Source organism: Phodopus roborovskii, unplaced genomic scaffold (assembly GCF_943737965.1).
Source record: "Phodopus roborovskii unplaced genomic scaffold, PHOROB, whole genome shotgun sequence".
Classification (NCBI taxonomy): domain Eukaryota; kingdom Metazoa; phylum Chordata; class Mammalia; order Rodentia; family Cricetidae; genus Phodopus; species Phodopus roborovskii.
Genome location: NW_026126407.1, coordinates 12,603,090 through 12,626,332, shown reverse-complemented (window position 1 = coordinate 12,626,332; position 23,243 = coordinate 12,603,090). Strand labels below are relative to the sequence as shown.

Here is a 23,243-nt window from a genome sequence, read left to right as displayed (position 1 = left end):
AAGCACGTGGAAGAAGGAAGGACTGGAGTGAAGGGGTCCCTGTCATAAACATGTAAGTCCTGCAGGCTCCCGAATAGCCTCAAGGGATGTTCTCTCTGTATCTACTGTGCAAGTCCAGATTTCTGAAGACAAAGCAGATATGGAAGGAAGGTGCAAGCAGAGAGCAGGACCTCAGAGTCAGTGATGCAGGGATTACTCAGAGCTTCTGGACTTGACATTGGGTTCTAGTCATCAGCCCTGGCACTGAACTGTCCTGACATGTCCTTCACTTACTGTACCATTTAGGTTTTGAGCTCCACATGTGCTAGATTGCAACCAACAGACCTGAAAAGATACCGGGAGAGAAAAAATAAATAAATAAACAAAATGTGGGATGTGCCACCAAGCAGATCCCCACCGGCCTTCCATCTTGCAGAGAAGCCGTCTTGAGGTACAGTAGCAGCTCTTACATGGGCTGAGAGGCAGACTTGCCTCAAATTAGGGGAAAGGCTTTACTTCGGCTGTGTTTAAAACCTGACCATGAAGATCTTCTGATTCCAAAAGCAGTCTTGTCCCTGTCCCTGTCCAGTACAGTATAAAAAGAGCCTGATAGACTGTAGCCCAGCACTGGGCAGGCTACGGCAGAAGGATCATAAGGCCAGCCTGAGCTACACGGTGAGACTTCTTAAAACGCTTTTTAAGAAGCCATTGGTGGAAGCTCCAATTAGAAATAGCAACAGGAATGACAAAGCAGTGTTCAGCACTGAACCTGCAGATTCATCTAGTGGCCACAGTTACCTGTTCTAAGTATCATGTTAGGGTTAGGGGTTTGGGTCTGTCCCAAGTCTGTGTGCTTTGTTAAATTAGCATCATTTGCAGTGACTGGGTTTTGTTGTTGTTGCACATACTTTCTTTTATCCTGAGTTTTATCAGCAGTTGAAAGCTCAAGGGAGAATGTCATTTAGGCACTGTATCTGGGGTGACTGACAGCTGACAAGGACACTGGGCTTTTAGTGTCCCCAGGCGTATAGAAAGTGCCCTAGCTTTTTTTGTTTGATTGTTGGTTTGTTTTTTTGTTTGTTTGTTTGTTTGTTTTTGTTTTGTTTTTCCCCAAGACAGCTTATTCTGTGTAGCCATGGCTTTCCTGGAACATGGCTGTGTGTAGACCAGGCTGGCCTCTAACTCAGAGATCCACTTGCTTCTTGCCTCCCACATGCTGAGAATGAAGGCGTGCACCACCATCCCCCAGCATGCCCCAGTTCTTGATGTTCAGAGATGTGTGTATTGCTGTGGCTGCATCTGCAGCTGCTTTAATTAGGAAAAGCAATAACTGTTGTCTCGTTAACTCAGTGTCCCCAGGTTTAGCGGATAGATAGGCAGTCAAGCTGGACCACCAGTGGCAGCATAAATCCTAGCATCAAGCTGACAGGAAGGGGCAGATGAATAGTCCGTGGCCCTGTGTGAGAAGGGGCCTCCAAAGGGTGTGGGGAAGGAGGGAGAGGCATGCCAGTTTAGCTCACCACTACTGCAGTGTCCTTGAGTCACGTGATCTTATCTACCGCTCTTCCTGGAATTTTCCTAAAAATTTCTACCTCTGCTAAAATTATTCTAATAGATTGGCTCTAAGCACCAATTATGTACTGGTTGTAAATCTAATTGCTGTGTAGATATCATAACGGTGTTATTTGATGCTGTCTCTGGGAACGCACAGCAGTTAAGTATTCAGTTGCTGAAAACACTGCAGGGGACCTGAGGCTTGCCTCACCCCTGCTGGAAGTCCTTGCCAGGAGAATATAGTCCATTGCTTAACCGTCCCCACCTGCCCATTAAAATGCACAGACAATAGGTTCCCCCACTGTTCTGACTTACATTAGGTATAATAAATTTCAAATAGTTCAGAAAGCTTAGTAAGCACTAACATTTTTGGCAGATTTTGAAAAAGACATTGAAAAGATCTTGTTCCTCCTCATCCCCTAGGAAGAGCCAGTTAAGAATCCTTTAGAAAAACTGGTGATGGCAGTTTTATGGTAGATAAATGACAAGTTCCATTTTATAATTATGAATATAAAACCCATCTAACTTCTGACTTTTAAGTTTTATAGGATAATTAAAGTATAGGGCAAAACACTTTGTTTTCACCTTCTAGGGAACTCCATAATGGCTCTAAGTGCACCCCACCAGCCCCTAGCTAGGCTTGGCAGAGCAGTGGCCCTGCGGGATCTTGTTTCTGGATCTTAAAATTTCTGCCTTTCTCTGCTTCTGCTCTCATCATTTGCATAAGAAAAGACCCTTCTAAAATGGAAGTTTATCTGAGTGGCAGTTTTTTTAATAAAACCATCATTTAGTGATGTGCTTCAGGTCATTTCATGACTCTCCTAATGTGTTTCTCTGTTAACCATGAGACAGTTTCTCAGTGGAATCCAACCCTGAGTTTTCAGTGGTAAATTTAAAAAATCAAAACAGCCTGAAAGTCTAAAGCATTAATTTTTGGTAAGCCTGAATAATTTTAGAGAGTAATCCAAAGCTATTAAATGTGCAATCGGACCGATGGTGACTGTGCTCCTGATTGTGGGCATTGTGCGCCGGACCCTGTGGTATACAGGGTTACTGCTCCCACCACTAGCCTACCGCTGAGGATGTAATCGGATCCTTGGAAAGTAAACATGGCACCATCTCTCTTGTGGTAGTGATAATTTGTTCTTCAGTACTCTTTGTTTTCTACCAGCAGCTGTTCATAGATATTTATTAAATAGCTCTAGGTTCCCGTGCCATGCTCTGGCCTGCACTGGGTGGTCAGGATGGTAGTAACACAGTCATCCTGGTTAGCAGTCAGAGGTCAGAGTGGCCATGGGGACAGCTCCCAAGCCCCTGAGATGAGAGGTGCTGGTGAAATGTCCTCCCTGGAGAGCCGAGTCAAGCAGAGAAGATGCAGAGAATGGTGTGGGCTGTTTTCTCAGGAACCTTTCTCTGAGATTCAGAGGGAGAAGAGGGACTAGCCTGCTGTGCCTTGTGAGCACTGTGGGGACAAGAGCCAAAAAAAGAGTTCTCTGAGGAAGTTAAGGAATGGAGACTTAGCAGTGTTAGGGAGTAGACCATGTGACTAGGAGAGGAGGCCAAAGAGAAAGGATGCACAAGTCCTGGTACCTTGGAGGTTGCCGCAGTCTGGCTGGCTGGAAGGCGGGCGTGTGGAGAACGCCAGCAGTGAGCACTTGCAGCACGGTTCAGACCCCACCTCACCACACCGCACATCTCTTTGGTTCTGTCTCAGAGCAGGGAACTCTGATTTGTTGGGATTGGAACCTACCACCAAATCACACAGCTCATGGGTGGCAGGTGTCTCTGACTCTGACTCAAGTTACACTTCTATTTGTACCCTATGTGACAGACTGGGAAAAATTCCAGTTTCATCATTACACTGGGATAGAAGGTAAATGGAAGGAAGGGTGTGACAGCCAGGAGCAGAAGGTAAGCGGGACGGAAGGCCAGGGAAAGAACCGTATAGCGTTGCAGAATCCCGGTCAGCAGGAATGGCAGTGGCCAGGCAGGAACAAAAGGTTGGTTGAGCAGCTGTGCAAGAGGACTCGGAGACTCCCGGCTTTTACCTGGAGTGAGCAGTGTTCACACTGGGACAGTTGGTGGTGGAGGATGGATCGATATTATTCCTTTGTGTCCCCTTCCTCCTGGCCATTGTCCTCTTCCTCCCTTGTCCAGCTTACAGAGTGGTCCCAGGCCCTCATCTTGTCTGTTTTCCCCTGGAACACTTGAACAGCTATGTTGACTATCCCCAGTTTGCCTTTGTTGTTCCCTCGTCTCCTCCCAGCAGCCACTCATTTACTCAAGCCAGAATTGTAGGAGCTGTCCCTGACACGTCTCCTTTTCATACTGAATTAACCATGCGCACAATGTATCCTGCCATCAGAATATGCCTTGACTCTCCTCGGCCATCTCCTCTGTCATCCTCTAAGGGCCTAGGCCTTCATGATGCCCCTGCTCAGTGTCTCCTTGGCTCTCCCTTCCCGCCCTGCCCTTGTTTGCCCACTGTCTCATCCTTAGGCTTCGCGTAGTAAATGGGATACCCAGAGAGAGAGCCCTTAACTGCATTTCCCAGCATCTTGCTGTTGTCTTTCACTGCGTTCTCCACTTTGTACCTTAAATACGTTTTGTTCTTTCACTAACACATGAATTAAGGATGTTAGTAAGTCTGGTGACTAGGTGCTAGGTAGCCAGGCATATGTAGTTTAAAGTCATAATGAAATCACTTGGCTGAGAGCAAGGCTGGAGACAAGCAGGGGGCTAACGTATATGCTCGTTCCTTACCACATCCTAGAGAATTTCATATGAGTCTAGGTCCCTATTGTGCCAAGATGGGCAGGAGAAGGATAAGTAAATGGAAGTCATCTTGGATAACAAGATTGAAAGAGCAGGGGTTGGGGGGATGGGGCTGGAGAAGCTGGGAGTGAAAGTAGGCAGGGTCATTAAAGCCAGAAGTAAAGAGTTTAGGAGTCTGCTGTGATGGTCAGCAGATAAACATCCATTGCCTTAGCAACAGGTGGGTCACTTCCCCGGGCAATACTGGGTAGGATGGGGAGAGTAGGCTAGAAGCTCACTTCCTGGTTGAGCAAATACTGGGAAGATAGTGGAGGAAGGTGACAAGTGGCAAGTAAGTGAACTCTGGAAATAAGCTGGACTGGTGATAGAGAAGGAAGTGGACTGCAAAACTAACGGAGGCTTGTACAGGACAGGCAGTGAAAGGGATCCAGGCTGAAGACAGATGAGTGAGTCCTCAGTGAGAGATGGCAGTGAGCTCCAGGGCACAAGTGCAGGGTCACCTGACCCTGGCCTCGAAGCCTGGAGCCACACAGTTCTTCTTATCCATCCTCCAGTTTCCATTCCAGGCCTGCCTCAAGGGTACTTTACCCCTCTTCTGTAGAAATCTCACTGGAATGGAAGTCAAGGATCAACTGAGATCTTGCACATAGAACCCCTACCCAGGGGCGGGTCCCCACAAAGAAATGAGGTGGCTGTCAGACTTGAGAATATTATTAATGACAGGTCAATTCATGTCTTAATTTCTCATGAAATGTGTCAAGGAAGTATATAGCATCTTATGCAGCAGGTATGCTAATGGCTGGTATCTTTTGCAATCTCATTAGAAGGATCTGTTGTGTAGATAGTAAAAACACCATCTGCTTTAACGACGTGGGAAAGTCTGAGGAGGTTCAGTCAGTGGCTTTCAGAAGTCCTTCCTGGTTTGTGGTTTTTGTGTTACTTGGACTTTGAGGAGGCAGCTGAGGTTCACACATTGCTCAAAATCAAAGTGAGGGAATCTTCCTGCATTTATTCCTTACTGAAGATGCACCGGCTCAGGATAACTCAGGCCCCTACACTAAGTGGATCTATACAGTCAGTTATCTTTATGAATATTTGACGAGCCATTTCTTCTTGAGACTTCTCCCAGCATCAGTCTGTGTATCAATAATGCCAGCCAGAGATCCTTCCATTTGCCGAGTAATGGCAGATCTCACAGGCAGGACCTTAGCAGACACAGGGTTCCTGAGCCTAGTGCAGTGGAAGGCACCTGCCCCCAGTGTGGTAGGTGGGGCCTACAGAGGCACTGCAAAATCCCGCCATGTCAGTGTGTGGCTGTTAGCGCCTCGGCTTGTGCGGTATCTGAATGTGCTGACTGCCTTTCCTAGACGGCACCTCTCACCATCTGTTCACAAAGCTTGTGCTGCTGAACTATCACAGTCTTTCCTTCCTCCCAGCCCTCACTCGGGTCACAGCTCTCTTCTCCTCCCTCCCCAGTGGACCGCATTGTAGGTCTGGATCAAGTCACTGGTATGACTGAGACAGCTTTTGGCTCTGCATATAAGACCAAGAAGGGCATGTTCCGTACTGTTGGGCAGCTCTACAAAGAGTCTCTCACCAAACTGATGGCAACTCTCCGAAACACCAACCCCAACTTTGTTCGCTGCATCATTCCAAATCACGAGAAGCGGGTATGTGTGAGGCAGATCGCATGCTTGTGTTCTGAGTTGACGGGGCCAGGTTACTGAGATTCAACTAGAAAACTGTTGTTTGCTTTCTTAGGCTGGAAAACTGGACCCACATCTTGTGCTAGATCAGCTTCGCTGTAATGGTGTCCTGGAAGGGATCAGGATCTGCCGCCAGGGTTTCCCCAACCGGATAGTCTTCCAGGAATTCAGACAGAGGTATCACTGACCTTTACCTATTTTGTCTGTGTCCAAGCTTACCATAGTAAAAAATGAAAATGCTGGTATGAGGGTTAGGTTCCCCTGTGTTCCGTGCAAAACGAAGTTCTTGTCCTAATGTACAGAGAGGCCACACTTCTGAGTGCTGAGACATACTCCATCTTCAGAGCCTGGAAATTAGCTAGGAGATGAACCAAATAGCTAGAAATATAACGTTCTTCAGATACGTCTACTTGAAATTTCAATATGTATTTTAATATAGCAGGTATTTTAAGGATAGTTGAGTGGTATGTGTTAAAATACAAGTAAAATAAAAAGTTTAAAGCACTCCAGTAATGATTCTGAAAGTATTTTGGGATGGTTCCATCTTTCTTCAGTAAGTGAATCTGTGCATATACATTTTTCCAGTGTACATGTGTGTATATAATGGCAGACCTTTAAGAATAATAGAAAAGTGAATAGGTTAGAAAACGATTAAGATAAAAGCCAAAGGGAAGAGACTGCTGTGCAGTAGCAGTTGATGCAGACTTGGTGGGAAATGCTTTGGGAAGCAATTTCCTAAAGTTGTTAACTCAGTTACTTTTTTTCCCTTTTCTTCTGGAAATAAGATTTTGAAATATGCCCATTGTTGATCCACAAAATAATTACGGGCTTCCAGGTCAAAGAAAGGTCGGCATCTATCTCGCCCCGCCCCCATTCCAGAAGAATCAACTCAAGAAGCTACTGGCAGTCCTAGTTAGGCACTCGCTGTCGAGGAGGAGTCACTTTTTATTGCTAGGAAAAGAAGACACAGGTGGCATTTGGGCACCGAGTTATAATGGCTGCCTGCCTGCTGCAGGGTTTTTCTTGCTGGGGTGTGACTGTTCACAGTGGGGTACCGCATTTTAAGCACAAACCTCAGTGACCATATGTCACTGCTGAAAGTCACCCTGTTGTCTTCTGAGGTTCCACATAGAAGCTGGTGGTCATTGCTCTTTAAGCCTTTTCTATTACCTGATAAATGCTTACACACTGACTGGCTGCTGAAAGTGCAAAGCCAGGTCCTCTCATCTTAAAGATGTGAACATTTTGTGGGAATTGAAGAAAAACGCAAGGTTTTCAGTACCAGCTTTGATCCTTCCCTGCCAGACCCCTAAGCCTGCCCTTTGATTGAGAATGAACCTTGTTTTTACTCCACTTCTAAGTAGGAACTGGACCTGCAAAGGCCGGGGTTATCACTCGCCCATCTCTTGCTCTGCTCTAAATCTGTGGGCTGCCTGTCATTGTTTCTCCTTTTCTTTCCCCAGATATGAGATCCTAACTCCCAATGCTATTCCTAAAGGATTCATGGATGGCAAACAGGCCTGTGAGCGGATGGTAAGATTGCTTTTGTTGTTCTTTTTGGGTCTTTGAGACAGGCTCTCTATTTATAGCCCTGTCTGCCCTGCCTCTACCTCCCAAGTGGTGGGATTAAAGGCATATGCCACTATGCCTGGATTCTTTATTATTATTATGGCTTTCCTGTAGCAAGAATAAGCAGGATACTTCTCTCTTAGATCCGGGCTTTAGAACTGGACCCAAACCTGTATAGAATTGGACAGAGCAAGATCTTTTTCCGAGCTGGAGTTTTGGCGCACTTAGAAGAAGAAAGAGATTTAAAAATCACCGATATCATTATCTTTTTCCAAGCTGTCTGCAGAGGCTACTTGGCCAGAAAGTAAGTGGGCCCGTGAATCCTGTGCCTCTGAAGCATACCCTTGGGCTGGGCACTGTGTTTGTACCATGACACAAGAGGGCGTGAGACTGACAGGCTCCACCCTTATGGACGGTGCATCCCATGGGAGCGGCATCTGGGTGAAGAGATGCAAGTCCTGTGCAGTCACCAGGAAAACACACAGGGCCAAGCAAAGTAACAAAGAGGTCCTGGGGAAGCCATCCCTGAAGGACATCTGCCTTAAGATGGCCTTCCCATGAGCACCTGTGAAGGTGTGCTTTCCTTGCTGTTCTTCAGGGCCTTTGCCAAGAAGCAGCAACAACTAAGTGCCTTAAAGGTCTTGCAGCGGAACTGTGCGGCGTACCTGAAGCTGCGGCACTGGCAGTGGTGGCGAGTCTTCACCAAGGTAGGCTGGGCTGAGGTCTCCCTCACGCAGACTTAGATCATCGCAAGTGTGGCAGGGCTGTGGTGATGAACTGTCCAACTTGTCACAGGTGAAGCCTCTCCTCCAAGTGACACGCCAGGAGGAAGAACTCCAGGCCAAAGATGAGGAGCTGCTGAAGGTGAAGGAGAAGCAGACGAAGGTGGAGGGGGAGCTTGAGGAGATGGAGAGGAAACACCAGCAGGTGTGTGCACCTTCCTCTGCAGGGCACGCTATCCTGCCTTCCTGCGGACAGCAGCTCACACGTTAATTAGAAACAGCCACACCCACGCAACATGGTATTAGGGGATTTAAGAGCACGCTTTTTCACTGCAGAGTTAACAGCCGCACTGAGTCTTATGGTTCAGATTTATGTAAGCTGAAATCCACCGCACCTTTCCTTTCTCGTTCTTTGAACACACTGTGGATTTTGCTGGCCGTGAAGCCCGTGTCCAACCCTGTGTGGGGTGGGGCTGCCGCTGCTGCCTCCTCATGTCTGCTGGTGAGGGAGAGAGAGTGAAGGGCGGCGTGGCTGAGCCAGGGCTCCACACTCACTTCTCTAGCAACAGGGACCTCGAGGCGGTGCTCCCCCAGGCACTGAGTGCTCCCCCAGGCGCCAAGTGCTCCCCCCAGGCACCGAATGCTCTCCCCCCCCACCCCCCAACCCCCCCCCCACCTCCTCCCCACCCCCCGGTGCCAAGTAGTGTCTCTGAGTGACTGCAACAGTTATCAGTGTGGAAAGTCGAATATGTACTCGATAAACGGCAGCCATCGGTAGTTCCCAAGAACTTTGTTGTTTTTGTTTGTTTTCAGTAGCCTCACTTCATAGCCCAGGCTGGCCCCCTCATGGCAACCTCTTGCTTCAGCTTCCTAAGTGCTGGGACTAGAGTCATGAGCCACCACAACTAGAACCTTTATAACACTTTAATAATCCCATCTCCTGTTTATCTGTCCCTTCCTAACTTAATGGACAAACTCTACTTCTTAAAATGGTAAGAAGTTGGTCTTTATTATTCAAGATAACTTAGGGCAACCAAAACAACCAAAAGTATTTTCACATAGTTTATTTTATACATACACACACACACAGGCACAATTCAAAGTTCTGCCAGATGTTGTTTGTTTGCTTGTTTTGAGGCAGGGTCTCTATGTAGCCTTGGCTGGCCTAGAACTTTTCTGTGTAGACCAGGCTGTCTGGGAATTCACAGATCTTGCCTCTGTGTCTCATATTCTTAACTTGCTATGTCTGAGGCAGTGGGCACCAACTGCTGAAATGGTGGTGGATCTCTGGTGTGAGCACCCTGGGTGAGCCATGGCTCTGGACCCTGTGTGTGTGAGCACCCTGTGTGGGCTGTGGCTCTGGACCCTGTGTGTGTGAGCACCCTGTGTGTGTGAGCACCCTGGGTGAGCCCTAGCTCTGAACCCTGTGTTGTGCTTTCAGTTGCTGGAAGAGAAGAACATTCTTGCAGAACAACTTCAAGCTGAGACTGAGCTCTTTGCTGAAGCAGAAGAGATGAGAGCAAGACTGGCCGCCAAAAAGCAGGAGCTGGAGGAGATTCTCCATGACCTGGAGTCCAGGGTAGAAGAGGAAGAAGAGAGGAACCAGATCCTCCAAAATGAGAAAAAAAAGATGCAAGCACACATCCAGGTGCCTGTCTCAGTTCTTAGCACTGTATACTTTGGGTTTGAACATGTGGATTCCTGTGGCTACTGAGAATACGTGTTTACTAAGCAGGAATTCTGTGTTCTAGTGTAGCATCTTACACTGTAGAGAGTAAAGTCAGAAGCCACCCACCGTCTAGAGCATTGCTTAGAGCCAAGGTGCTTCTTTATGTTGTCGGTCTAGTTCTTATACTCACTCCAGTGATTATGTGAGCATCTCCTAACTGGCTTGGTTCATAACAAACATGCAACATGCATGGTGAACAGTTAACCCTGCCCTGCCTTGAACCATAAGCTCTAGTCACAGAGCACAGAGCACAGCTACAGATGGCACAAGCAGTGAGTTTCCTGTCTGTGTCCTAACACACACACACACACACACACACACACACACACACACACACATCTCCCTTTTTCCTTGCTGCCGTCACCACTGCACCTAATGACATGCCCTTCAGTCTCTGTTGTCATCATCTGCCACCACTGTTTGATGAGCCAGCATCATTAACATTCTTATTGCATACCTCAACTTTGCAATGCACAGACAACCAGATGTCTGTCAAAATGACTAACACAGTACGAAATCAGCCATGTATGTCCATTCTTCAGGACAGTTTTCAAATATTCTATAAGTTAGTGGAGTACTACAAAAGTTGTGCAAAGTATATGTTCCTTAGATGTAAATCTAAGATTTTATGGAAGAGATAAGTGAATTATTTACAAACAGGGTATTGTCAGACCTTAGCAGTCCTATTCCGTCTTACTGGCCCTTCCCCTGTCATTTTGGTTTTTTTACACTAATTTTAACCACTTCATAAGAAATGCTTGCATTTCTTTACCTACAGGCTCCTGTTTTCTTCATTTAAAACACAAATATGTCCTTGTACAAGCAGTTAGCTTCCTGCTTTGTATTTTTATGGTGTAAGGTTCATGTTCTCCTAAATAAACACAGGCTTCTACATCATGTTTTAATTTACTTTTTCTTTTTCTGACCTGGAAGATTCATTCAAGTGCAATCTAAAAATATTAAGGCATTATGAGGTTTCAGGTTTTTGTTTTGGTTTAGGTTTTTTTGTTTTGGTTTGTTTTTTTCCTGTAACATGTCAGAGATTCCAAATTGACTACATGGCCCTACGAACCCCATTTTGAACCCCTTGCATTGTTTGTTTTCCTCTCTGCCTCTGAGACTTTGGGTGGTTTCTGATCGCCTTTTTAACTAGGACTTTTTTATGGTTTTGAAGATGAGTTTCTTGATTTCAGCATTAATATGATTATCGTAGAAAACCTAGAACATACAAAAGCATTTAGAGGCCCTCCAACCCAGCTCTCCTACTCCCATCACTCTTCTCAAATTATTTGAAATAGTATGCAGATTTGTTTATCCAGTGAAAGTATAGTGGAGATACTGCTGTGTTGCCTAGTGAGTGTGTGCAGGAAAATAGTTAACAAAAGCCAGGCAGTAGGGAGCCAGGAACTGGTAGCCTAGAAAGGAGAGAGAAGACAGAACAACCTAGAGATCGAAGGAGGCTTAATACGCCTGTCAGTCACAGCCTGTGAGACTTATATGCATTCCGATGCAAGCAAATGGCTTTGTTAAAGAGCCTTTATTTTATTTTTTAGAGATATAGCCTGAAGGCTTTTCAGATGAAATAGCATGCTTGGGGTTTGCTTTAGAATCAGCCAAAAGAAGGGGGAGGTCCCCATGAAGGAGATGGGCCATGAGTTGACTCCCTCACATTTCAGGTGTCACTGGGGCTCACTGGGCTGCACTGTGCCCTTGGAGATGTACGTGGAGCTTTTCTGAGAGGTCATCGTCACACCTCACAAGATTAACTCTGAAATTAACCATAAGTAAAACCTTTACGCAAGGTTATTCTTGGGTTAATATGTACACCATGTCCATTCATAACATCATTATTATCAAATACAATGATATAGGATGTAAATAAACATGTTAGGGTTCGATGAGGAAACACTTAGAATTCACTCAGTTTCACTGGACGAGGTATGCTGGTACGGTGCTACTGTCTCGTAGTTTATACTTTCTATTGCTGCTGATTATTGTACAGTGCAATTTTTAATTACTGTGTGTTACACCCTCTCACAGATGCACCAAAGCTTAACTGCTTGAGCCATTTCACATAGTTTCTCAGGTATTATAAGCAGCACTGTATGTGTTTGGCTTGGTGTTTCTTCTTCCAGGCTGGCTTGCAAGTCAAGATCCCCCTTGCCTCAACCTCCTGAGTGCTGGAGTTACAGCTATTGCCGATACCAAATCACCCTGACAGTTTCCTACTGTTGTATTTGAAAGCACGATTGCTGAGTTGTCATGTCAGTTTCCGAAGGGCTGACCCAGTTTGTACTTGTTAAGGCACAAATATGTGCTTTGTAGTTTGCAATCCCATTGAACGTACAACAGGAGCATGTCATTGCTCCTGTGTGCTCTTGCTGTGTGGGTGAATCTGACGAAAGAACTGTGAAGACTGACGCAGGCTTTTCTTTACCAGGACCTGGAAGAACAGTTGGATGAGGAGGAGGGAGCCCGGCAGAAGCTGCAGCTGGAGAAGGTGACAGCAGAGGCCAAAATCAAGAAGATGGAAGAGGAGGTTCTGCTTCTCGAGGACCAGAATTCCAAATTTATCAAAGTAAGACCATTTCCATAGGGCACCACTGTTAGAATCCTGAAGAGAGCTTGGCACACTCACCCAAATGATCTCCAAACAGAAAGAGCGGGAAAGTTCTGCAGAAATGTAGTTGCATTTACTTTCTCTGTAAGGCTTCCAGTCTGGACTTCTGAAGACAGACAAATGTCCTTACAATCTTTTCCCAGTCTGTTCCATGTATGCCACTTGTGGCTCACCTGGGGCTCAGGCTCTGAGCACAAGGCAAAGACCAGGCAGCCACCCGCAGGAATCAGCCCACTGGAGCAGCAGAGCCCAATGACCCACTGTTGCTCACATCAGAGAAACTTTCTGTTGAGAGTAAATCCAAACACAGGGTACAACTGTGCATGTCTTTTCTGAAATCTATTGTTTTTCTACTTAGGAAAAGAAACTCATGGAAGATCGCATTGCCGAGTGTTCCTCTCAGCTGGCTGAAGAGGAAGAAAAGGCAAAGAACTTGGCTAAAGTCAGGAACAAGCAAGAAGTGATGATTTCAGACTTAGAAGGTTCGTGTCAGCCAAGACACTCAGAGCAGGGTGCTGGGGTTGTGCTGGGTCAGGACAGTCGTGGGCAGTGGCCATGGTGGCTGCTTGTGCCAAGGACTTCAGTGTTAGCACAGACCTCACTGGTCATGTCACTTAGTGTCTGATGGGATAGAATCAGGGTGGTTTTCCTTCTTTTGAAACTTGCCTTTGATGGACTTAGCTGCAGTGGAATTTACGCCTGTGGCATTCTGGGCATTTGACCTAAGCACCGCATGCAAGTACGCAGGTGATAAGTGTGAGTGGGCCAGGGCAGGGCTTGGTGGGACAGAGACAAAACCTCAGAGGAGCAGCAGCAGCCTCTCTGGCTGCAAAGAAAGGACAGAAGCAGTGAAGGGCAGGTAACCCTGTCCAGGGTCCAGCAGCTAGTGAGTGTGGTCTGCTCAGTCCCCGCAGAGTGACCCGCTAGCTAGCTCGATCCTCCCTTTCTTCCTCCCCCACCCCCACCCTTCTTTTTGGTTTTTGAGACAGAATTTCTCTGTGTAGTCCTAGTTGTCCTAGAACTCACACTGTAACCCAGGCTGGCCTCGAACACAAAGATCCACCTGCCTCTGCCTCCTGAGTGCTAGGATTAAAAGTGTGTGCCACCACACCTGGCCTCCCGCTAGCTTTCTTAATGTATACTTTTGTAATGGAGGAAAAAATGGGGATGTGGGTGTTTCTTTTTTTTTTTTTTTTTTTTTTTTTTCCTTTAATATTTGGGGGTTGGGGAGGATTTTTACTATTTTGTGGGGATGGGTGGGTTGATTGGTATAGATAAAAGATAGACTGTCAGTATAAACTTAGTTTGCAAATTCCTTTGTTACCCTTTGGATCCTCTGCTAAAGAGGTGTTCATGAGGCAGATGAGTCCATCCAACTGTTCTGTGGCCAAGGGCTCCTGCTAAAGAATTCAGAGCTCACAGGCCACACTGCTGGAGCAAACCACGGGAGCAGAAGTGTTCCCCAGTCCTTACTAAGGAGCTGCACTGTGGCAGAGAGGCTGGGGAGACACGGGGCCCCTCCCACCCCTCTGCCTCACCAATGCTTCGTCCAGGGCTGGGGACTGGGGCAGTCAGTGACTGGGGTAGCCTCCCATTAGCTCCCTTTCCAGATCTGAGTATAGCGATGGTGTGAGAAGGTTCCAGTTCATCTTGGCTCTTAACAGTGTGGACTCACTTCCCCATAAGGGACATCTTTAGACGTGACCCAACTAGTCTTTAAAATTCTGTCCACATACTCATTCATCTCAGCTCCAGCCAATCTTGGTAGGTCTCAGACGACCAAGCACTTGATTCAGGCTATCAAGACCGTGGCCACATCCACTCACTGTGTGTGTTCTGCAGTATGGTGAAGGGCTGGTCTGTCTTGCCTTGCAGAACGCTTGAAGAAGGAGGAGAAAACTCGACAGGAACTGGAAAAGGCCAAACGGAAACTGGATGGTGAAACAACCGACCTACAGGACCAGATCGCTGAGCTGCAGGCACAGGTGGATGAGCTCAAAGTCCAGCTGGCCAAGAAGGAAGAGGAGCTTCAGGGGGCGCTGGCCAGGTCTGAAGTGCCGGCACTCTGGGGGGACAGCTGCATGGGTAGGCCTGTGCGCCTGCATCTCAGACCGTGTCTGGGAGCATGGCGGAGAACCCCAGAGAACAAGATACACTTTCTTCCATGTCGGTTACAACATAAGTTCATGAAAAACCCAGCAGTACATAATTTATATCAGGGCAGCAAGATCTCATAAGCCACTGTCAGTATCACATTTCAGTCCTGGGAGGGCCACACCAGACAGCAAGCTCTTTACCACACTTAGTTTTCTCTACATTGCAGGTTAGTTTCTGTGTTTTGGAACATTGGAGAAAATAACATTTCCGAAATATTTCCTCTCTTATTCCATGATCTGCTGTTTAGTCCAAAGCCATTTGGATATTTATTTCTACTAATGTCTCCTTTTTAAAGACTTAACTGTGTGGGTACATGGTCTTGGAGCTTAATTTATAACATGTTTTAATTAAGAATAACTTGCAATGGTGCTGGAGAGGTAACTCAGCTGGTAGCATACTTGCTTGCCATGCACAAAGCCCCAGCACTACATAAGACTGAGAGTAAAGGAGCCTGCCTGTAATCCCAGGAGGCAGAGGCTGGAGGACCAAAGGCTCACAGTCATCCTGGGTTCAATGACACCCTGTCTCAAATTTGAAAAAAAAGAGAAAGAAGAAAATCTTATGACAAATGTTTCTGGCCCCTGTCACTGTGAGTCCAGCCAGATACTCTCTGACCTGGAAGCAGGCCTTCTTACTTGGGGGACTCCAGAATAGAGTACTGTTGCCCATCAGAAAGGCTTGCCAACACCTAAACCATGCATTTAAGTCTGAAGATGTGCCAGAGAAAGCAGAAACTGAAGCTGGGAAGGCCTTGACCACAGGTTTGCTCTGGCTGGTGGGACAGCCCCCTCTGACAGTGTTCTGGCCATTTCACTTCAGAGGACATTTTAAAGTAGAGAAATGGAGCTCTTCGCTTGGACTCCCACTGCTAGTTTGGGGTGTCACTAGCATTGGTGGTCAGGGAGGAGACATGGCCCATGTACACAGCACCTGAGTGAGTCTGTACCTGCATCTTTTGACAGAGGAGATGACGAAACCTTGCATAAAAACAATGCACTGAAAGTCGTACGGGAGCTGCAGGCCCAGATCGCTGAGCTCCAGGAGGACTTTGAGTCTGAAAAGGCTTCGCGGAATAAGGCTGAGAAGCAGAAACGGGACTTGAGTGAGGAGCTAGAAGCTCTGAAGACAGAGCTGGAGGACACTCTGGACACCACAGCAGCCCAGCAGGAGCTACGGTGAGTGTGCCGGGCTGCCGGGTTTCCCTTCAAGATGCCATTCCGATTGCCTGCTTCCCTTGGAAAGATAGATGACAAGGAACATTGGTGACGGACGAGGTGGCTGAGGTCAGAAGGGCAGGGCAGCCATACTCAGAAGAACTGTGAAGAGTTTTATATAGAGGACAAGAGACAGGACCAGAGGAAAGGTGAGGTAGACACAGAAAGGTGATGGAATGGCCTGGCACCTGCAGGCAGATGAGGAGGAGAGGGTCCAAACAGATGAAAAGCCTAGAGAGGAAGCTCACAGGAAGAGTGCTTGCTGAGCAAGCAAAGGCCCTGGGTTCAATCCTCAACACTAAAGAAAAAAGGAGAGTGAGAACAGGCTCAAGCATGAGTGTGTACTAGACGGTGTCTCCTCCCCCAGGGCATGAGTGTACTAGACGGTGGGGTGGGCAGGCAGGGGCTACACCCACATGCATAGGTAGATACAGCCTGAAAAGGTTCACAGGTAGGAACCTATAATTATCACCCCATAGAAAGTCACAAGTCACCTGGGCATTGGTGGCACACACCTTTAATCCTAGCACTTGGGAGGCAGAGGCAGGTGGATCTCTGAGTTCAAGGCCAGCCTGGTCTACAGAGCAAGTTCCAGGACAGCTAGGACTGTTACACAGAGAAACTTTCTTGAGAAATGAAGGGGGAAAAAATCACAACTCAGGTTAGGCAGGGCCCTGGCGTGTAGATGTCCTCTGTGAGCCTGTCCGGACACTGTCCACCTTGCTGGTTTTGCCTCTTACTTGATGCTGCGCCTTCCAGGAACCCTGAATCCAGGCAGAGGGGAACCCACGCTGCCTAGGCCAGTGATTCAGCTTGTTATGCAAGCGTGCACACCCACACCCTGCCAGTGGCTCTGGGAGGTGGGGATGGAAGATTGCCCCAGTATGACACTGCAAAGTTGGATAAAGTGGAGTCAAGGGGTCGTTTCGGAATACAGGAATCAGGAGAAATAGGAATGGTACCCTGCACCCAGAAGAGACAATTAGTGTGCTGAAAAACAGCATTCTCCCCATTCCTAGGAGGGTTAGGATGTGACATCTCAATCTACTCATTGTCCAGGAACCAGGCCTGGGGAAAATAACAGATATCAGGGTGGCTGTGGAGAAAGAACAGTGAGTCCAAGGTCAGACGGGGGCTTTGGGAGCACTCGGTAAAGACACTAGCAGCCAGCCCAACACATCACCCAGGATTTGGGCCATGAATGTACAGTAGAATGTATAGTTCTAGCTTGCTTTTCAAAGGTTCTGCTTTATAAAAGTCTAAATTTGCAGGGGTATCCACTCAAAAGGCCTTTTTATTTTTATTTTAATGGGGGTTGAGGTATGTGCCCATGGGTGCAGATGTGCAGATGCCTAAAGACCCAGATGTTCAGATCCCCTAGAACTGAATTTACAGGGCAGTTATGAGCCACAGGGTGGAGGAGCTGGGAACCGAACTCAAAAAGGACATCGCAAGAGCAGTATACACTCTTAACCACAGACTCAGGTTTGTGGCCCTTAGATGGGCTTTTAACCACAACTCTGATCCTTTCTCTTATCATCTCTCGAGAAGATAAAACTGTACTGGGTATGGCTGGTCACACATGTACTTCCAAGTACCTGGCTGACTGAAACAAGAGAGGTGTCACAAGTTTGAAACTAGCCTGGGCAAGACAGAAATTCTATGTTAAAAAACGTGAAATGATGTGTCCACATTTACCAAAACCAGCGTGTGCTCAGTGGTGGCACACACCAGGCCTGGCCTTGGCTCTCCTGCCGCCGGTGGGAGGGTGCTGTGTTCTCACTGAGGCCTGACAGCGTGCTCACTGGCCCCTGCCAGTGAATTGTGGTCCTCTGGGATTCTCTCCCGTGCTGGAAATCCACATGGAGTGGGGTGGTTGGGTCTGGGGGAGACAGGAGCTAAAGAGTTCTGCAACTTTTGGATCCACGTAGAGACCAGTTTGGATGGGGCTGAAGGGGTGATGAGCTGAAGGGTTTGCTGGAAGTCTGAGGGCTAGCTCAGAATAGGCCAGACCAAGTATCCAAGGACTTGTGAACTGGGCTTCGGTGACTCCTCTGTTTAGACTACTTGTTGTTTTTTTGTTTGTTTGTTTGTTTTTTGTTTTGTTTTGTTTTGGGAGGGGTAGGGGGTGAGACAGGGTTTCTCTATGTAGCTTTGGAGCCTATCCTGGCTCTTACTCTGTAGCCAGCCCAGGCTGGCCTCAAACTCACAAAGATCCACCTGCCTCTGCCTCCCAAGTTCTGGAATTAAAGGTGTTGGCCACCACCACCTGGCTGTTTAGACTACATTTAACCTCAGAGCTGACACTCCCTTCTTGGCAGTGACCTCTGCCCTGTGGTCTCAGCTCGCCAGTGGGTTATGTGTCTGAAAGCAAACAGCAAGTCTTCCAGAGATGCCCTTCAGCATGACTGTGGGGCATCATAGTCATTACAATCGAGACATGCTAATGTAGGTCTCAGCAGGAGTGGGTTCACCTTACTGGTTTCAGTGCAGAGAGGTGAGTAGTTCAAGGGCCTCCCGCGTCACAGGCAAGAGCTCTACCACAGCTCTACTGCAATTCCTGGTTTCGGGCTTTAAGCCATGCACTTGAGCATGACATTCAGGTTGACACATGAGCCAGCCCTGAGGGCATGGGTGTGGGAGAGCTGGCCCCACTACTCATCAGTCATGCAGCAGCGTGGGCTAGAGAAAGAGCCCCCCCCCACCTTCCACCTGCAGCAGGTAGAAGAGCTGGTCCTGCCTGCCCCTCACCAGCTACAGCTGAAGGACAGACATTAGTTCCCTGTAGCTGCTTCACAAAGATGGTCAGAAAGAGGCTTGCTTGCTTATGGTATGGTGCAGGGTCCTCATCCACTTTCATAACCTTAGCTGCTCAAACCTCTGGATCCATTGACTTCAGACTGAGGCAGGCAGCTTCACACGTTTTAATGGTTCCTGACCTGCATACAAGTGAGGCCAGACGGCACAAAAGGACTTGATAATCCTTACATATATCACAGTGAATAATGATTCTAAGTCAACATGGAGGGCAAGTTACCCTGTTTCTAGAAGGATTTCTGATGCCATGGTAATGAACATGCCCACTTACTGGAAACAGCATGTCTGGTGTCTGTCAAAGGACTTGCCATAAGGTTTACACTAAGCTCAAACAGCGAGTAGTAAATACATTTTAATTTAACCGGTTACCATTTCTGATCTTCATGCTCTAAAATGTGTTCCTAGCACAAAACGTGAGCAGGAAGTAGCGGAGCTGAAAAAGGCTCTCGAGGACGAAACTAAGAACCACGAAGCTCAGATCCAGGACATGAGACAGAGGCACGCCACGGCACTGGAGGAGCTTTCCGAGCAGCTGGAACAGGCTAAGAGGGTAAGGGGCCCTGTGAAAATCCCATCCTCCCAGACAGACCTAGTCTGTTCATCTAGTCATGATGCTGGTCCAGCCCCAGCAGCACTCCGCTGGTCGGTCCCCTCAGCGGAGGCCAGCAGCCACTGCACGGCTGTCAGCTCCTCCCTCTGCCTTCCACACTTGCACTGTTTTCATTCCTCCCCGTGCTCCCCTCAGCCTCATCCCCGCCTCATTCTTCCCCACACGCTGCCCGCCCACCCGCCGCGGGGCTGCCTCTCCTCTCCTCTCTCGTTTCTAGTTAGTTACAGGCTGCCCTTCAGTGTCCAGGGCCATCGTGTCAGTGGTTAAGTGAGGGCCAGTCTCTGCTGAGTCACTGTAAAGTAACCTGTCATTGTCATTTAAAGAATAAGGAAGCTGGGGCTCATTAGCATGAGCTAGGGTCCCCCAGCTCATGAGTGCAAAGGCAGATTAAAGCCAACTTGTATGGCCGCAGAGCTATGGGTAGCGTCATCTCAAGCCTCAGCCCTGCTCAGAGAGACCCAACCCTGTTTCAAACCCAGGTTAGTGTTTGGAAAAACGTTTTAACTGACAACTTGTTAGGGAGTGCACATAGTTCATTCCCTCTGCCCTATATGGACAAGAATTACACAGTACGATGAGTGCCTTGTAATCCATAATTAGTGTCCCAACAACTCGCAAGGTGTTCCCCATCCAGAGCCCTGGCTGCTCGGGCCAGTGGGTGTTTTCAGGCAGTCCTCCAGCACACGATTGTAGGCTCATTGTGGGCCTCTGGAATTCTGCAGACACACACAGGGATTTTTGCGGAGTGTTGTAAGACAGACCCTGAAGAGTTCTTCTCCCTCTCCTAGTTCAAAGCCAATTTAGAGAAGAACAAGCAGGGCCTGGAGACGGACAACAAGGAGCTGGCGTGTGAGGTGAAGGTGCTCCAGCAGGTCAAGGCTGAGTCAGAGCACAAGAGGAAGAAACTGGATGCCCAGGTCCAGGAGCTCCATGCCAAGGTGTCAGAAGGTGACAGGCTCAGGGTAGAGCTGGCTGAGAAAGCAAACAAGCTACAGGTAAGCTGGAGCCTGCCGTGTTGTATTAGGTACCTGGAAAGTGTCATCACAGTTAAATATGGCAGCTCGAGTGTGTGTGTGAGTTGTTTAGTCCTGCCTGATGCGGCTGTGAATTGTGGCTGAAGGTGAGTGTTCTTAAGCACACTTTCGCCTTCCCTGTTACTCTAGTAACAAGAGCACCCTGGCTTTACACACGAGTGTTTAAAGTATAAACTGATACAGCTTCTTTTTCCTACTTTGATAGTTGTGCATTGTAAGCCCTAAAACTGAATACTTCTGGGGCCCCCAAAATCAGTGTCTTTTTCGTTTACCCTAGAGAAATAAGCCACACACAGGCTCAGCTTAAAGCTGCTGGCTGTAAAGATGTGTGTGAACAACAGATCAGGGTCCCCTTCGATGTCTAATGATGGACATCAGCGCAGCCAGTTAAGCGACTTTCAGATGGGGCTTTGGTTGCTGCTACTGCTGCTGCATGAACAAAACACAGAAACCAGTGGTCCAGTGGTTTGCTCCAGGGAGGGAACACAGGACAGGGAAGGAAGCTGGAGCTAACAGACCTTGTGGTGGCCAGCTGTGTGTATCTGGGGAACCTCCAGCCCAGCCCCACAGTGTGCACTGAGTCCCTCCAGCAGGGTGGCGACATTGTGTCAAGTGTCACCCTTCAGGAATCCCATCAGACACTCAGCAAGTGGTGGGTCACTGCTGACATGTGTCCTGTAGGTACTCGGCCTGGGAGGACAATAGGTGCTCACCCGCCCAGATAGTCTAAGCAAGTGTGCTATGCTTATCTTTTAGGGAATTCTTTTCTGCATCCTGGCCAGGGATGTCACAAGCAGGCCTTTAAGGAGAGCTGCCTCTGGCCTGCTGTGTACAAATAGCTGTGTGTGCCTGCATGTGTGGGCTCTGACGGCTCTCTGAAGGTTTTCTTGAAAGGGAGATGTTAGAGATGGTATTCTGAACTCTGCATGGCAGAGTGACATAGGTTGTTTCCTGGGAAGCACCAGGCTACTGTGGACGTAGGTGCTTCCCACATTTCTTCTTCACCCAGCTCCACTCCCTAGGTAAGAAAGATGAAGGCCATGGAAGCTAAGGGCCTGCTCTTTGGCCTTTTTTGTGGCTCGGGTAGAAGGGGTTCTTAACCCCAGAGCTCTTCCTCAGCCCCTGTACCCAAGAGCAGTGAAAGACAAGTTCTCTAAGGGCATCTCTAAAAAGTGAAAAGAGAAGCATGGTTGTCTGGTTAGGTATGCAAATGTGTCCTCCATATACTTCCTCTACGATGGCACAACCAAAAGACAAATGAGGACGAGGGTGGCCTGCCATCTCTTCGGAGTCCCTGCCGTATCCACAGCACTCACAAAAAATAAAGTAAGAAGACATCTTAGACCATGGAGACTTTTTCTTCTCCTTTTAGAAAATGTTTTTAAGCTTTTAATTTTATATGTATGTGCACAGCCATTTCTGTGCCTGATTCCCACCAAGACCAGAGGAGGGCACTGGCTCCCCTACATAGGACTGGAGTTACAGACAGCCCATTGTGAGTACCATGTGGGTGCTGGGAACCGAACACAGACCTTTCCAGAAAAGCAGTGGGTGATTTTACCCGCTGAGCTATCTCTCTGGCCCCTTTTGGAGACATCTTTTATTGAGGAGGAAAGGGGGGAAATACCATATTATATACCTGATTTTAAAAGCTGGAAGAATTTTGGGATGATTACTAGTATTAGTTTTGAGTCTCTAAAATCATACTTCAAGTTCTGTAAGAATGCAAATTCTATGTGCCCGTAGTATGTGCCTAATGTAGATTAACACAAAAGAAAACGTCTTCTGGCCCAAAGTGGTTCTTCACACAGCAACTGCAGTGACTTCCAACAGATGTGGTTTTATTCTTTTGTCTGTTCGTGGTTATGACATCAGAGTGCCCCTGCCCATTCAGTGGGAGACTGTGCTGAGGTTGTGGAGCAGGTCTTAGCACAACTCCTTGAGTAGCATTCCTTGAGTGTGCTAGTTAAAGTCTGTCTCTCTCTCATACACACACTCACACACACACACATACACACACACACACATACACACACACACAAAAGCAGCACACACTTGCATACACATGCTCTGCTCCATGTTCTCTGGCAGCTGTGGTGTTAGGTCATTTTCTCACTGTGGAACTGAATCTCATCCTCACCTCCTTGCAGAATGAGCTGGATAACGTCTCAACCCTTCTGGAAGAAGCCGAGAAAAAAGGTATCAAATTTGCTAAGGATGCAGCTGGTCTCGAGTCTCAACTACAGGACACACAGGTATTCTGGCAAGGCATGGAGAGGGTATGGGCTAGATTTTCAAACACAGAACTTTTGGCCAATTGATAGGATGAAATTCTGTCAGAATGTTACATGTGTGCCAAGGACATCTGACGAATGCATTTCTGTGATAGAGCAGCTGATGAGACTAACGTTGTTTCGGGGTTTCAGATGAGGGGCTCAGGATAGAGGGGTAAACGTCTCAGATGGAGAGCAGAATAACAAGTTCAGCACCCAGTGGCAAGGCACAGCCTCGTCAGTAAGACGAAAGGAGGCAAGAGCCCTGTCACAGCTTTAGAAATGCTGTAACATTTCTAAAATGTCTAAAAGCACAAAGACATCTTTGCATCTGCATTTTGGGGAAGCAGTCACGCTGAAAATAGAAAGTGTGACAGAGTGATCAGCGAGAAATGCCTTCCGAATGCTGGGACCGGGGCAGGGGAGTACAGAGGAGACTGTGGCAGGGACTGACACTGGCGTGTGGACAGCACAGTGGTGTGGC

The 23,243-nt window shown here is 47.7% G+C and overlaps 1 protein-coding gene across 5 annotated transcripts in view; it reads left to right on the top strand.

Moving 5' to 3' along the window:
- Myh10 (myosin heavy chain 10) overlaps positions 1-23,243 on the top strand; it is a 122,142-nt gene that overhangs the window by 85,818 nt on the left and 13,081 nt on the right. For all 5 annotated transcript variants that reach the window (XM_051180318.1, XM_051180322.1, XM_051180319.1 and 2 more), the window contains 14 exons: positions 5,785-5,978; positions 6,070-6,191; positions 7,478-7,547; positions 7,727-7,887; positions 8,182-8,290; positions 8,379-8,510; positions 9,747-9,953; positions 12,475-12,612; positions 13,013-13,136; positions 14,530-14,701; positions 15,774-15,986; positions 19,248-19,392; positions 20,241-20,447; positions 22,637-22,741. In XM_051180318.1, the coding sequence (XP_051036275.1) occupies positions 5,785-5,978; positions 6,070-6,191; positions 7,478-7,547; positions 7,727-7,887; positions 8,182-8,290; positions 8,379-8,510; positions 9,747-9,953; positions 12,475-12,612; positions 13,013-13,136; positions 14,530-14,701; positions 15,774-15,986; positions 19,248-19,392; positions 20,241-20,447; positions 22,637-22,741 (2,099 nt within the window). The remainder of the gene's footprint in view (positions 1-5,784; positions 5,979-6,069; positions 6,192-7,477; positions 7,548-7,726; positions 7,888-8,181; positions 8,291-8,378; positions 8,511-9,746; positions 9,954-12,474; positions 12,613-13,012; positions 13,137-14,529; positions 14,702-15,773; positions 15,987-19,247; positions 19,393-20,240; positions 20,448-22,636; positions 22,742-23,243) is intronic.